The sequence below is a fragment of the Diadema setosum genome, chromosome 11 (genome assembly GCF_964275005.1).
Source record: "Diadema setosum chromosome 11, eeDiaSeto1, whole genome shotgun sequence".
In the NCBI taxonomy this organism is placed as follows: domain Eukaryota; kingdom Metazoa; phylum Echinodermata; class Echinoidea; order Diadematoida; family Diadematidae; genus Diadema; species Diadema setosum.
In genome coordinates, this window is record NC_092695.1 from 38,476,048 (window position 1) to 38,493,219 (window position 17,172).

Below are 17,172 nucleotides of genomic sequence, written 5' to 3' on the forward strand. Positions count from 1 at the left end.
GCAGCAGTCTGTTCTCTCTGCTCTTTTCCACGGTGATAGAACACATTTTGAAATCATTTATGTAATTGACCTGTTAAATAACATGGTCCTTTCCTCGAATCAAAGGTTGCAGTGATGCTTATTAGGTTCACTTGTCATTGTGTGGCCAAGCTATTGCAATGATACAATTCTTCTTGCTGCTCTGTAGGTACTTCGCTTTAAAAAGAAATTTGATTCCTGCTGTGTTCGTCTATAAACCGTTCTGACGGTCGATTTAAATGAGGGAGTTGATTACGTGGTGATTATCGCCGTCATTTTTCTTAATATTTAAAGAAATGGGAATAGCGCGACACTTTTAATAGTTCCCTAGAAGGTACTGATGTAGGGTAAAAGACTTACAAATCGGCAACTTGCCATAATTATTGCCTACTGACACAGATATAAATCGACGATATGAAATAATGAGAGAAAGATAAAGACGTGTTTGCTAGTCACTCGACGGTCGTTTCATACAAAATGGAAATGATAGAGTTCTTTGTAGCGGGAGTCATGTCATTAGATTCGGCTCACCTAACAGTTTACGGGTGTTAAAGACGTAAACCCCTTTGCATGCGTATACGCTGATTAGTCAGTATGTGTTATTCACACACAAAAAGGCTTCATTGCAGTCGAGCGAAAACAACTCCCTCCGTGGCCCTGGTCATAAGTCCTTATAGTTCATTTCTATACTTAACCGTTCGATACCGAAAAATGCAAAGAAGAAAGATATCATGGTACAATCCCGGGAATGTTATTTCGGGATACTTTTGGGACTGTCCAGAGACAGTTTCGGATCTCATGCTTAGATAATGAATACCGAAGGATCTCGTCTATGAAACAAACCAAAGTGTAGCAATGATCAAATAATTGGATAATTTTTCGTCTTGTTATTGCTCCGTTCTCTCAAATAGACAACCAAGATGCCCTTTTAAGTCAATTCTAATGTCATTTTGATATGAGTCATAAGTAAAGCGATTGCGTTACTGCAGTGATATTTTCACCCAATGTATTCCAAGGCTTGTGGCTAGTAGATGTTGAGGCATTTGCTCTCTTGTCTAATCCATCCTATTGTCACGAGTTATTTCGAGTTTACATCTGTAAAATATTTGGAATATTTTAGTTGCTCAAACATGGCAGAGCCTCAGTTTGTCTGCAAACGTTTCGTCGTAAGGAACATTAATTTAGTGATTTCGCTTGAAATGGGCAGACCTAGGACTGTAAGGACAAATATGTTTTAGTCGTAATTAGCTATTCACTTCACATGTTTCTACAAAATAACGCTCCAGTGCTTTCGATTCTAGTTTGCTCGATTTACTTGTTGCAAATTCGGGCAAGCCTCAGAGAAGATTTCTTTTGTCAGGGAGAATTTTTGAGTATAGGTTGGGTATTATTCGGATGTCGCGATACAAAATAGTAAGCTTTACTGGAGCAAACCTATATTTCTCTTTCGAAATCTCCTGAGTGTTTTGCAATGGTATAGTGCTCGTTTTTAGAGGCAACCATGAATATCAAGTAACAGCTTGTTGAGGTACTCCCCTGTTATATCCAGTATGCTTTTCTCAAAATGAAACTTTGCTACAAATCAGTCTTCATTATCATGACATGATACGTGTATATAATTATATTCTATATGATTGCACTTTTGTTGCGTAAGATCATCACGTATAGTTATACTTTTGCTGTGTTTCTTAAAAAACACAAATGTAATCAAATAAATTTCTCCTAGCTAGCTGGAAAATGACGCTTACTGTCGTGTTCACATTTTATGCGTGCCTCAACATCTAAGGTCATTTCCTGATCACTGATGCGTGCAACTGAATTCCATGTAATGACGTCTATTAGGTAGGAGCAGGTTAAATATTCGCCCAGATCACAAGCATATTGGAATTTTATGCCTACCTTCACGACAGAGGTTGTTCCTAACAACCGGAAAGCTTTCCCGAGGCTTCCTTCCCAAAACAAACTAGACGCCATGTAGGAAAAAGCGAATGAATAGATGTCAGGTTATCGAGGGAAGTGTTTAAAGGCTATTTTTACAGGGGTGATGTTCGTTATGCCGAAGGTTCGTTATTCCGATGCGTCGTCATTTCGAAACACACAAATTCCGCATAGCATGAGGTTCGATAATCTGAAAATGTAGAGACGGGGCGTAATAACCAACCTTCGGACTAACGAATCCTCGAAACATAAACGAACTGTGATAAGTTTTACCAAATAAATGCAAATGTGTAAATAGTTACATTTGAAATATGGCAGAAAGCCGGATTATTTGAGAATATATCTACAGACCGATCTGCCGTTAATTTCAAATATCTATCAGCGAGAAACTCTTCACTTTCCCTTAGATACATCAAGCTATCGAGCCCGAACCTTAACAACATTCTGGTGGTGGGCTGCATGTTGGTCTACACTGCTATCCTCTTCATGGGGCTGGACGGGGAGAAAGTGTCCGAGGCCAGTTTCGCTCCTCTCTGCACGGTAAGTCCCTACAGTTATTGTCACAGTGCGAATCCACACTGTGTCCTACTTTGTTTTAATATATATATGTAAAAATATACAGGATGGTATAAGATTTCATCAAAATCGGAGTCGTCAGAGGACTCAACAATCTTGGAGCAATAACTGGGTGGCGTAACGGATTCGTTCATGTTCATTCTGCATGGCATCCCAGCCAACCACTATTTTCTTATCTGTCATGCCTGTTTTATACATAAGTATTTTTATAGAGTTACCTTGCCTGGATACATTGTTGTCCTTTTTTAGTTGTTGTTAGGTTGGGCAAACTTTCGGGTTGCAGTAGTTATTGTTCCTAAATTATGCATGAAAATTTGAAGCATTATCAATGTTGTCTGTGGCAGAATGCCTCGTTATTCTCATGTCATTACCTATACCGAACCGACCCAAAACTTGCTGGTCATGTGAAACGACACGCGAGACATGGTGCGTGGTGATGATCATAGTAAATGAAATGGTGTGAGATGCATCCTGAAAGTTGTACTGGTAGACGTCCACATCTTTTTGTTTATGCGGAACGATGAAGAGGAGAATGGCTTTGATAAGAATGATCGCCAGCAATGTCTGGTTATTAGAAGCAAGAGCATGTGTAAAGTAGAGTGCGTCATCAGATTTTTGACTGTTTGTATCTTGTATGTATTCGATCTGAGATTTGTGCTATGATGATGATGATTGATGATGATGATGATGATGATGATGATGATGATGATGATGATGATGATGATGATGAGGAGGAGGAGGAGGAGGAGGAGGAGGAGGAGGAGGAGGAGGAGGATAATGGAAGTGTAATGGTTAAAATCTATATTTGGGATGTTTGATTTGTATGTTTGTGTATTGATGGCGCTCAGATAGTTATACTGAATGTCATCATCATTCGTCCATGAAGTTACAAAAAACAACAACCCAAAAATACATCACCAACCCTATAAGTTAAAGAGTTCCCTAGCTGCTAGATGTTTGAAAAGACAATACAATTCAATCACGTGTGTGTGATGCGCACTACATAATCGAGATACACTATATACCGTGTGAGGAATACGACAGGAGTGTTCTGTATTTAATCGTTACGTTAATCCCTTAGAAGCCTTCGTTTAAAAAAAAAGACAAATTCAATAATGTACATACCTTTTCTATATTTTACTCGCTTCACATAATTGTTCTTATACTACATGATGACGCTATCATCAGGTGGTATATGAATACATGAGGCGAGCAAAATTACACGATCGTCATGGGAGTAGCACACTACTAGCAGACTAGTATTTGAGACTTGTGTGCTCAGCGAGTGACAGCGACACAACCAAGATGCAAGAGAAAAAAGAATGACACCTGTGATCAAAACGGATGTCACATGTAAACCGAGACACTGAAGAATAACCGAAGAGTTGAAAAAGCGCACAGATGATTATGAGTGTAATGTGCCGCACTGGGAGGTATAAATAATGGATATATGTATACCTTTAGGCTTCTACATGCTTGACAAGATTGAGGTGGTAGGGGGAAGGGAAGGGGAGGGGAGGGGGAGGTGTAGAGAAGCGGATAACAGTCGCCTTCCATCATTCGACTCTTCATCTGAGATTTGCACGGACAAGCCTGGAGACCTACAATATATAGCCATGTTATAGTGGAGGAGATTCCTTGTCGCACTTATTCCTAGGTAAAACATAGTCACATTATAATGTATTTCCGAAAAGCTACTGTGATTGCGCGGTGATTGCAATACATGACTGGACGGATTGAAATAAAAAACAATTTTCTCGCACAGGCAAGGTACTCACAACATGCAATATAGGCACTCCTGTATGTTGTTATTGCTATATATTTCCACTCACGGTAGGGCATTTTGTCGATGAACATAATAAATAGAATAAAAGGTTTCGACCTGAACAGTCTGGTCAGTTTTGTTAGCTTCAGTTTAACGCTAGACTTATATGTACATTGATAGACATTCGGAGAGGCATGCATTTTCACTCAGTGGCTTGAATAGGAACTGATTTGAAAGCGGATGAGAGAAATGCGTTTTTTTTTTCCTCCCAGATGCCTTTTTCACATAAGACTTTTCTGGGAAGTGAAAGCAGCGATCCAATCAAAATGAATGCAAAGGATTTCTTCTTTTCTTTTTTTTCTTTTTTTTTTTGGCCGTCTGCAAGTCGTAAAACGGTCGTTTGTGTTCGCTTGAATCTCTCGCAAGAATGAAAGGAAGAAAATTGAAGTGGAAAAAAACACATCATGCAAATGGATCGAGCGTCTCATTGTACTTCTTCTCTTTTTTGTCAAGGTCGAGGTTATTATTATCTCGCTTTAGACACACGCTGAGCTCAAGGTCGAGTGACCCGGGTGGGAATAGGTGAACTGACGCTAATGTACCGCATGGTCAGAAGTGATCATCATTTACAAGCGCATACACATCAAGAGGTTGCATATATCATGGAATTTAGCTCCATGCATATATGGATTGGTCTCTGTATCTACCTTGTAGGAGGACAACATTGGCGATGCGGTTAGAGTTGGGGGATAACTCTCTCCCTCTCTCTCTCTCTCTCTCACTCACTATTTTGCTTTATTTCATTGTTTTGGGGTGAAGAAGGGAGAGGGGAATTTTGCTTTCATGTCAAGTTCGCTTTATGTCTTTTTGCTGTGGGGGGGGGGGGGCACTCGTTACGCTACAATATCACTTTCATCTCTCTCTCTCACTTTTGTGTCCACTATATTCATTTCTGGCTATTAATGCCTAGCATCAGATAGAACATGGTGCTTTGGTCGAAATTTAATTCCATATTGAATACATGATTCTGATATGATGAAAAAGTAAAATATCTATGTATCTTTCTTTTTCAACTCATCTTTAAGCGTGTGTGTAAATAGTACCTAATACAGGTTTACGTCCATTTTCCTTTATTCATACGTGTTTATGTTTGTGTATGTGTGTGTGTGTGTGTACATATGTTTGTGTGTATCTAAGTATGTATGTATGTGTGTATGATATGCAGAGAAAGAGCTTTTAATCCCTACATTGTAGATACTCATGTATAATTACATACACATGTGCATTAAAGGGATCGTACAGTTTTGGTTGACACCTAATTTCAGGTTTCTAACATTTTTTTGGTGAGATAATGAGAAACCTCCTATGAAATATGAAAGAGCATGTGATTCTATGAGGAAATCAACATTTATTTGATGAAGATTGGTTTTGAAATGGCTGAGATATCCAAAAGAGAGCGATTCTTTTATAGTGTGGGACCCACACTTTATTATGATCGCTTTGTTTTACTTTGTTTTTGAATGTTTCAGTCATTCCACACCCGATTTTCATCAAATAAACTTTGAATTCCTCATAAAATGGTATGCTCTGTACTATATCATAAGTGTTTTCTTGATATCTCGCAAAAAGTTAAAAGCCCAATTCTCACCTCCACCAATACTGTACCATCCCTTTAATTCACCTTCGTTAATTCTGAGTGAGGTTTTTTTTTTTTTGTGAACATCTATTATGTCAAAGAAAGTGTGCACTATACACACTTAGCGAATGCATTCCTTGTCAATGTTGTACGTAATGTAATAATATTTTTGTAAAATAATTCAAAACACTGATTTTCCACAGATCCGTGTGTCATTCCTCGCCCTTGGGTTCTCTCTGGCCTTTGGTTCTATGTTCGTGAAAACCTACCGAGTCTATCACATCATCACCCATGCTACGAGCAGGGTTATCAAACGCAAGGTGAGGTTATCACACGGCATCATTGTCGATTTTTGTTGTTGTTCCTGAGTTTTCTTAATTTTGCCAGCTTTGACTCGAATTTCAAATCCACAAAATCAAGAAATCCTACTTGTTGTGTCAGTAGTGAGATTTTTGCTGTCGTTATACTAATTGTGCGCTATATAGATTCTTTTTTTTTCCGTTGTCGATCTCTCTAACGTCCAGCTGTTTCATATTAAGATTTTAGACATGAAAGTTGGTTATGATTGTAGACGAATTTGCTAGCAACGGTCTATAAATACATTAGATGGATGATATTCATTAAGGCTATTAAAGCCGTCATTTCCAATCCACAGTGTGCTCTTTCTGGCATATCTTCTTTTCAGGGATGTCATTCGTCATCGCTGTCTTGAAGTTAAGGATTTCAATTGCTTTTTTCTTTTTTCTTTTTTCTTTTTGATGTTCATACAGTCGCACATCCGATTCTTCGAAATCAAATTTGTACCCAAAACCGTTTTCTTTTCTTTGCTGAAATATGAAGGGATATCAATTTTCATTCCTTTTTTCTGCTACGGATACTAATTCCTGAAATGTAGTGTTTTTAAGAAGTTATTAAGCACAATCAAACGTTAGAAACTCTCTCATATAAGATACATTAACGCACAAGCACACGCGCACAAGCCCATTCATCAAAGTTATGTGTTGTCCATATGTGGACGACTTTAGAACACAATTTTCTCAATCAAAAGATCGAGCGACATTTGTTTCTGTTTGAAACCTTAAAGCTACCATATCGTATCATAATACACACGCACATGCTCACGCACATAAACACACACAAAATCTCAGCGTTTTTCTGTGTTGTCCATAGAACACATTTTTCTCAATAAAAAGACCGAGCGACAATAGTTTCTATTTGACACCTTAGGCTACCATTTAGTACTATAGACATTTCTTCCTCTTTTTGCTTTCTAATGTTTGTTCCGGGGTGTTTTTGTTTTTGTTTTATTTACTTGCCAATGAAGCATGCTACCAAAAAATCATGACCTTTTTTTTTTTTTACCTTTCTTAGCCTTTCCACATTTCAACGTTTATACATTTCTCGGAATATTGATAGTCATCCATTATTCTTAAGTAAGGTTGAACTTGAGTGACCTTCGCTGTGGTGTTGTTTCCACGGATTGTTCTTACTCTCAACCCTCTGATCATCGAGGCAAGTAACTCTAACTGAATGAAACTATCTCAGTTGGGAGTCATATTGTCATAATGCACTCGTTGATATGATGGAGATATACTCTTTCACAATATCTGCAATTCAAATGCGTATAATAATCTTCCGGTGCCATTGATAGTGTAACAGTATCATATCAAAAGCCCGCCGTTGAGATAAAGAAATGATGCAGTTCTTTATTCCTGAAATTTATAACAAGTACACCTACAAATGTAAGTCAGAAGATAACGAGAGTCACTAACACATTAAATTGTTTCATTCAAGAACCGATATCAGTGACGCTAAAATTCTTTTATCATGGATTTTTTAATCCCTGAGGAGGATGCATGCTCTAGAGTGCTGACTTAATAGCCTCGGCTAAGATAGCGAATGAAGACTGAGAACGGAAGACGGTCTGAAGATGGAGAGCTTGATTGGGGTGGGGTGACTGTTGAATGATAAATGCTTTCCATTTAGAAGCGAAATTGGCCTGCCCGATGACATTTCACGTCTTGCGCTCCTGCTAAACATTCGGTTAATCAAATGACGATATTTCATGCATGCTTACGCGGCCATAGCACGGCATTCTACGGCGGACGCAGTTTGGCAGCCTGCGTAACGCGCGTCCATGCACGCATTGAAAAAGAAAATAAGCCATACTGGAGAAGTTCCATCTTTGCATGTGGGCCATTATTTCTGACTTGCCTAGGAGAAGTGGATTGGTTTACGTTTGGGCACAGACCTTCAGGTACACACAGGTCCGCAATAATACATCTGCAACATACAACCAGAGGAGTAAAAGAAAACAGAGACAATATCATTTAACACACACACACACACACACACACACACGCACACACACACACGCACACTATGCAAATTGCCCCGAGAGAAACGAAAGTGTCATGCTCGATTTCCCTTCTTACCTAATTCTGACCGTCTGTCTGCATTCGTTTATTAATCCAGAATTTCAGAGCACACATTTCTATTGCATTTGTTTCATTGGAACTTCTATTTTGAGCCATCCAGTTATTATTCCTTTTTCACTCCCGTAAATCCATCGTATGAATTTATCCATACCATTACCATATAGTCACTCATTTTCTGATAAAATAGTAAGAACTGATTTGCAACAATATCACGCTTTCCATATTTATACATGAAGAAATTGGAATGAAATCGTGCAATTTGCAGCAATTACTTTGTCTGACACTCTTCTAGATGATAATGAGTTGATACTATCTTTATCAAAGTGGCCGACATTTGTAATTTATCTTATATCACTGTATCTTTTTCGGCTACTATAAATGTATTTAACCTATTCGTTCGGTTGTGATCACACCTAGTTCCTCTTTTTTATCGCTAATGTTTATGACTTTTTAACGCAATATACCAGTGGTTCATAAATATCGCAGTGAAGTTCTTTCCTGGGGAGAAAGCTTTCTCAAGGTTTCTCCAGCATAGCAACAACCAATGGATGCGATGTGGGTTCTAGGTATTGATTTAAAGGTATCAGGTGCATTGCAATCAAAGCTCGTAACTGGGGTGACACGACATTTGCTACTGCGACAGTTGCTCCGGTCTTATTTTCTCCAAGGACTTGGGGTTAGGGTTGTGACAGGGTTTCAGGTTTAGTTTGATGCGAGGATTAGAATAAGGGTTAGGGTTATATGTTTGAGGGTAGAATTTATGTTTGGCTTTAATAGCTTGTAGATATTTTATGGGAACAATTGTTGCAGGAGCAATTATTGTCATTGAATCCGTAAGTGGTCCACAGACTGATCTTTTCGTCGTCCATGAAATTCGTTGGGTAAGCTGCACATGTCATCTTAGCATGCTCAAAGTTAGTGTTGATGTTCTTGTTGGCATTAATTTCTTCAGATGCTCCACGAGTCGACCTTGTTCCTGATGATCGGAGTTCTCCTCCTCCTTGACGTCATCCTCATTGCATTGTGGGTAATATTTGACCCCATGCTTCGCATCGAAAAACGTCTTCCTGTCGAGGTAAGGGCGCCCTCCCACCTTGACTCAAGTCTTGGGCATATATATTTTCGAGGAAAGATTGTTTAACTCATAGGCATTGTTGATATTGCGGAGAAATCAGTTCATACATAAGATTCAGAGTATGAAGATTTATCGCATTTAAAAGGAAGTAAAGTCTCTTTAAATAAGAGGGACCAAACGAAAAAGGTACGAAAGAAAGAGAAAAAGAGAGGAAAAAAGACAAAAAGAAGAATGAACATAGACTAAAACGAAAAGGCCATCGGAAACTAGGCAGTGAAATGGAATGTGCTGTTGTTTCACAAAATTGAATTACAGAGATCAGTAATGTAACGATGTGTATTACCTTTTGCTGTTGGATAGAAATATTGAACTGAACTGAACTGAACTGAATTGAATTAAATCGAACTGAATTGAATTAAACTGAACTGAATAAAACTGAATTGAACTGAGCTGATGTGAATGTAATTGAATTGAATTGAACTGAATTGAATTGAATCGAAGTGAACTGAACTGAACTGAGTTGAATTGAATTGAATTGTACCGATGTGTATCACCTTTTGTTATTGGATGGAAATAAAGCACAATTGAATCGAATTGAACTGAATTGAACTGAATTGAATTGGACTGAATAGAATTAAATTCTATTGAACTGAACTGAGCTGAAATGAATTGAATTGAATCGAATGGAATCGAATTAAATTGAATAGAACTGAACTGTACTGAACTTGAATTGAATTGGATTGATTTGAATTGAATTGAATCGAATCGAATTGAATTGAACTGAACTGAGCTGAACTGAACTGAACTGAACTTAATTGAATTGAATTGAATTGAATTGAATTGAATTGAATTGAATTGAATAGGCCGGTTTACTAATGTATGCACAGATCTTTAATTTTGCACACGGCCGCAACCTCGGGCAAACAAAGGATGCGAGCCTGCAACGTCGGCTGCTGCAGCCGTCCCCGACACGTCCCCACATGTAGACTTACGTGTATGTTGTGTACATGTGTACGATGCATCAACTTCAACTTTACCTCCTGGCATTTCGTGTGGCTCTAAATCAATTCCCAACCTTAGATGAGGGAAAATCCTGCTGTGATCAAACGCAATTTGGACTATAGTTTCGATTTCATTGAATTTTGGCTTCGATTTTGTCTTCAGTCGTTCTGAAAATGGGTGGAAAACACTGCTGCTACGGAACATACAACAGTATGACCGCATCACTTCAAACTTGAATGATTTTAAGCATTATGATTGATTGTGAAATTTGAACTAGACAACGAATCTCTCATAATCGATATGTTTCCAAGGATTTTTTTAAAGTTAGACTCAGACTGATTAGACTTCATGAAATAGAATGACGATTTTGACCTATTTTTCTATTAACAATAACACCAACAGTTAGGGGGCCTAGCTCTAGGCTGCCTATATAGACTAGATCTAGAGTAGATCTAGACGTAGACCTAGAATTAAAAACAAAAACAATGATAGACCTAACCTCCCTGACATTCGCAGTAGGCAACATATATTTCCCCCGTTGACTTATTCATCACGACCCAGGTCTGGTACGTTTTTTTTTTGTTTGTTTTGTTTTTTTTTTTTTTGAGGTATGTCCGGTCGGCCTAACCTCACCAAGGAAAACACGAAAAGGGCTCGTGTCCGAAACCTCATTGAACTTCAGGCTTGAAACATTCCCATCCGCGAAAAGACGGTAGTCCTCAAATGACTTGTATCCCTTTAGCTTTTCCAGTCATAGTCAGTCCGATTGATGATCAGGTAGTTGAACACGTCAAAGAGTCCAAAATTTGGAATACTCTCGAAGTTGTATGTAAACCCAGCGAGCTTGTTAGGATCGGAGAACGAGCAGCCTACCAGAGCGAGCTTCTCCTGCAGTGACCGGCCGGTGTCCGCCCGGGAGAGGTCGGGATCGATGGGCAAAATCAAATCAGCTACGGCAGTTGCACTACAGTTTGATAAGTTTCTCCTTGTTGTAGCCGCTTGTGCTCACACCTATATCCCTCAAATGCTCAGTTAATTCCTTAACTGTCCAATTCTTCCATGGCTTGCTCGAACTTTGGCTAGAACTTGAAGCTCACGCCATCACAAAGCAAGATTATAGCAAACAAAAGTTGTCGATTATCCGCAGCGAGTAATGATCGTAGACAATACACGCGTGAATGCAAAAACAGTGTGGCGCGCGCGTCCGCGCTTATTTCGCTTGCCCGACTTAGTTACAATCACTAGGGTCGCGTGGGGTTGACGTCATTATGCATATCATTAGTAAACCGGTCTATTGAATTGAACTGAATTTAACTGAATGTCATCACTTAAGATCCTTCCATTTCACATTACAATCGACAGGTGTCCGAGTCTGGTTCGGTAGCGTACGCACCCATCATGGAGGAATGTACGTCGCAGCACCAGAGCAAATGGCTGGTGGCGCTCTACGCCTACAAGGGGCTCCTTCTCCTCTTCGGTGTGTTCCTCGCCTGGGAGACACGCAACGTGAAGATTCCCGCCCTCAACGACTCGCATTACATCGCCGTCTGCGTCTATAACGTCGTGATCATGAGCGTGCTCGCCGTGGTGGTCAACAACTGGGTCATCCAGGGCAACCACCGCACGATGTCTTTCATGCTGGTGTCGCTCTGTATCTTTATCACCACCACCGCCACGCTGTGCCTTCTCTTCGTGCCAAAAGTGAGATTCCCTCTTATTATTGTTCCTTTTTAAGTGTAGACACTAGTTTAGAGATTCATGCAAGAACAATGAAAAAGTCAACTCTAACTAAGCCCTCATGCAAAGACTATAGGTACGCGCGTGGAGTACGGTCAGCACCCTCTGTGATAGGTCTAAATGCCTGGATGTCCCATTACTTGCAGGGCCATTGATGCAATGTGAAGAACTCACTTTTCGGGTTGATTGGATCAGGTTTTGAATGATCAGTTATTCAAAAACGTTTCGTGTTTTCGTTATGTTCGTGCAAATGGATATAATTCACGAAATCATAGTAATTCTTTCTTTTTTCACAACATATGGAATTTACTTTTCGTTTCATATGAGTGTATGTTCAAAATCCGCTCGTCCAGAATCAGCTGCCTACATTATCAATGGTGTCGGGTGTTCCACAATGATTTATTATAGCGCTTCGATGTAGTCAGTCTCCATATTTCGCCTATCGCTATTATCATCAGACATTCACATTGAGGATTTATTGAGATTTTCGTTCGGCTCATGGTATATTGTACACATAACCTAGAAGCTTATTAACCTGTGGTTTCATCATCACGTTTGATAGTACGATGATTGGTGATCATGATTAATACGAAGGACAGTAGGCCGTGATGGCGCCTGTTAGGATGCATTAGTCCCCAGATGTATTCCTCTTTGTCTCTAGCTGCGTTGTTGAATTCCTTTCTCTGGGGAAAAATAAACAAAAACAAAAAGTTCCAGACTGGCGTATAGCAAAAATTGCCTCCAAATTATCTTCTTTTTTTTTCTGCCCATGCACCAATAGAGCATAGAGGCCTATATGTGCCTCAACAAACGATTCTGACCAGCTGGTGTGGTTTGTTCGTGCCATTCAGTTACAGCACGGCGAATTTACACAAATCGTCAAGTATCGTGTAAGCAAGCACTCCATCCATGTGGGTGCGTCGGTTTTCACACAGTGCGTGCAAAGTCGATCGATTCGAGATCTCCTTTAACTCAACTGGCGTTGCGCCAATGACGTCAAGTGAACAAAATTCACTAATCTGGTAGTGATTGAAATCACTCTTTTTCGCCACTATACATCGGCTTGTATTCATCTATTCCATCTAGATTCTGCTTCTATTAATGATTTACAAGGAGGAATGTTCACAATGAAAAAATATAGCGATAGTCAAAAGGTAATGCAGGTAAATAAATCGCGTTCTTGAAACGAAAAATATTCATTTCATTCATTTATTCTACTTCAACACGGTCACTCGTTTCAGGCCACAGGCTGTTCTTTCACAAGTCCGTGCATCTCAAAAACACTTACATCGCATGATACAGGAACATAACATGATACACAAATCATACAGAAAAAAAAGAGAAATATACAATAAAAACAACATCAAAAGGAAACATTTATCAATATGGTGCCATTCAATTACAACACGGCGAATTAACACGGTAAATAACTCGCGTTCTCGAAACGAAAAATATCAATACAGTGTACCTGATTTAAGAGAGTGAGACAAGGTTGAATGTAAAAACACAAAATAACTCATAAGGTTCTTATATCTTTGTTGCTTTATCGATCGTCCTTGTCCCTATTTGGTCAATATCATGACTCACCTAATCAGTATTATTAATGTCGTTATCATTTCCGAGAATAACCATTGTTAGTCCCTTTCCCACGAGAGTTTGAAATCTTATGCATCCGTATGCAGTGAGTATTTATAATTGTGCTCACGAAATATCAAAATTACTGATATCATCGTGATTATTAATCATGCCATTGATTAATCTATTCCAGCTTCATGCTATCCGAATAAGCGTCAGCAGCGATCCTGTGACGAGGTCAGTGGGGTTAGAGGTCAAAGGTCGGACTCGCCGCTTCGTCATGGACGAGTCTACGGAGCTAAAGGAAAGTATCTACCGGGCCGAGATTCATATACGAGCCTTCCGCAGGGAGAAACGCAAGGTGCGTGTGCGCGCAGATGCACATCTCTGTGCATGTATGTGTGTATAATGTTTAGGTAAAGGGTGTGTATAATGTTTAGGTAAAGGGTGTGTATAATGTTTAGGTAAAGAGTGTGTGTGGGTGTCTGTGTCTGTCGTGTGTGTCAACAGGTGGTGGTGACATATAGCGCAACATATTTCCTTCAGACAATAGCACAAACTATTAATCTCATTAGGTAGAACATGATGGAGAGGGATCATCCATTACTGTCCATGATTATGAACATGCGCGGTGCCCTGCACGACATGTGTATTTTAGTGATCACACGGTGACGAATGATTCAAGACATCAAGCCCTAGTAAAATCACAATGATTCAAGCCTTAAAGTTTTTTATTTCCCTTTTGCTACCGTGAAACGTAGATTCCTCTCAATCAATAATAATGAATAAAATTTGAAACTTCTTTAAGATGAAGGGGAAACAGTACTATAGATTCCAACCGTTATTCTCGGTACAAAGGGGGATCCTGTTGTCGAATGGCGTTGGGTTCGTGTTTCACATCTTTAGTTTTAAAAAAACAACAACAACTGTTACTGTATGTGTTACTGTAAAATTTCATACGGAGGCATCATTCTTCAACTATGCACAAAATTTCGTGGCGTTTGCAAAAGGAACATACGACCTTTGATAACGAAAGGGGTACGCTACCACACTTTGTAAATGCTTGTTGACAATTTAGATACCAGCAGTAGATATGGGTAGCATGACAAACGTTTCAGTACAGAGATACGGTATAATCTTCAAATCTTGATTACAGTTTCAGTTTTTGCCTGTAGGTTACAGATTATCAATTAATTTCTACTTGGATTGTTATGCTATAAATCTGACATTAAAATAACGTTAAGATTTATTTTACATGTTTGTAAGGGTTCCGTGACATTTGCTCCTGCGACAATTGCTCCCATTAAATATCTGCACGTTAAGCCAAACATGAATTCTACAGTGAATCATAACCCTAACCCTGTACCCTAATTCCCACATTAATCTAGACCTAAAATCCTACCACAGCCCTAACCCTAACCCTAAGTCCTTTGAGAAAGTGACACCGGAGCAATTGTCGTAGGAGCAAATGTCGTGTCACCGTTTGTAAGGCACTCTAAATCTGGAGTTAATAAATCTTCAAGCTGATAACTCCAAATTTGCATTTTTATTTCCATCCAGCTTGATTCTAAGATAGCGGAGCTTGAAGGCATTTTGAAGATGCTAGAGCGAGAAGAACAATACCGCCTCGGGAAGATGAGTGAGTACGATCTCGACTCGACGGGACGGGAGCACGAGCTCCAAATGTTGCTCCATCTTCCAGAGACGCCCATCGACAACGAGGAGTCTTGCGCCGTTAACCGCTTCGAGCACGAGTACAGGCGCATGGTAACGGGAAATTTGGGCGCGGTAGGTCGGAGAAGCAGTGGGTACGACGCGAAGAGCAGGCTTGGAAGCACCGAGCCACGCCGAAGGACTTCCGTTTTGCCCTTCCGGAGCGTGGCCTCGGAGAACAGCTTCCATCACACGCCGTTGATGGCGCGCTTTAGTACGGACACGGACGAAACGAACTCCGATATTTGCCCCGATCTAGATACAGAGAAAAGCACGGTGTTGGAAAGGACGTATGGCACGCTGAAGGGGTCGAGAAGTGGTGGGAGCAGCGATAGCTTGTCTTCCAAATTGAGAACGATGCAACTCCGCGATGATGGTGGTGGTGGTGGTGGTGTTAGTGTTGGTGATCACGATGCCTGTGACCCTAAGGAAAAAGCGAAAGAGCAGCAGGAGGAAGCTGAGGAGGACAATGAAGAGGAAGACGACGATGATGATGACTTGGTGAGAGACGAGGAAGTGGACGATGAGATTGTAGACAATGATGAGGAAGATGCGGACGAGATGACCGCACTAGCTCGGCGATGGAGCGCCAGTAAATGTAGCAGCGCGGGCTTGGATGACCCTACCACATCGGAAGCCTCCGAAAAGGAAGCATTGAACCCGGACGAGCGGACACTGATCACTGAAATGCAGGACTTGCAATTACGACTCCTACAGTTAAATGGCAAGGCTAACATGATATATTATGTATGATGTACATAGCTGTATTTCCATATCTTTTTGTACAATGAAAGACTCGATTTTTGTACCATTGAAAAATTCTCATTTATATTACACCCACAGTGTATGCTACGAGTGTCGAATCCAGCTCATGACTTTGTAGATACCATGTTGCTCGATTGCGTGTCGGTAATGTCAGAATGCCACTGTACACGTATTCAGACAGTCGAGTTATTGCGTCCAATGTGGAAATCAAATATAAGCAGGTTTGGGTAATTTCCATAACTAGTGAAAGTAATATTCCGTAGAAAAGGGATGGGTAGCGCCATCCAAATAGGATATAATTATGTTGACATATTTGCTCGGTTAAATAATTTTACAAACATTTTACTTGAAAGAGAAAATCCCAAACTAAATGTGCTCCGCATGCACTAGCACTACTCTATCAATGGAATTTGCTGACTTGTAATCGCCACAATACAGTAGCACCATTCTTGATATGTCCTCTTATTTCCGACAAATTTCCTCTTCCACTGTTCCACTTCGCTAATTTAGATTGCCATCGAAAACAAAACTTGTAAGATGTTAATCTGTTGAAGGTATCTTCTGATCTTGACGTACACTGTAGTGACTTTCAAAGGTTCACCAATGGTCGACGTCATTCACCCCGAGCATGTGACAAATCTGACGGACAAAGGCTTGCCTGGAATGGACTTCACTTTTGGCAATGTGACTCTGACAGGGCGGGTATCTTTTGGTTCGCACTTTCGAATTGCCAAAAATAAATAAATAAACGAATAGATAAAAAATAACAATTAGAATTAAAAGACCATTATCATTAATGGTCATTACATGTGGTATACAACCACACATTCTCTGATACACAATGAGAGTAGGTGATGACTTTTGACTTTAACCGAGATTCCACGAACAAGAAACGATGAGTTAAAATGCGCTGTTCTTGAACTGTTTCTCGTGA

General features: G+C 39.9%; 1 protein-coding gene across 1 annotated transcript in view; it reads left to right on the forward strand.

Moving 5' to 3' along the window:
• The window catches only part of LOC140235172 (gamma-aminobutyric acid type B receptor subunit 2-like), a 145,747-nt gene extending 129,521 nt beyond the window's left edge, over positions 1–16,226 (forward strand). The window contains exons 11-16 of the mRNA XM_072315207.1: positions 2,364–2,496; positions 6,137–6,253; positions 9,324–9,446; positions 11,811–12,149; positions 13,954–14,121; positions 15,321–16,226. Coding sequence (XP_072171308.1) covers positions 2,364–2,496; positions 6,137–6,253; positions 9,324–9,446; positions 11,811–12,149; positions 13,954–14,121; positions 15,321–16,226 — 1,786 coding nt within the window. The remainder of the gene's footprint in view (positions 1–2,363; positions 2,497–6,136; positions 6,254–9,323; positions 9,447–11,810; positions 12,150–13,953; positions 14,122–15,320) is intronic.
• The last annotated feature ends 946 nt before the right edge of the window (positions 16,227–17,172 follow it).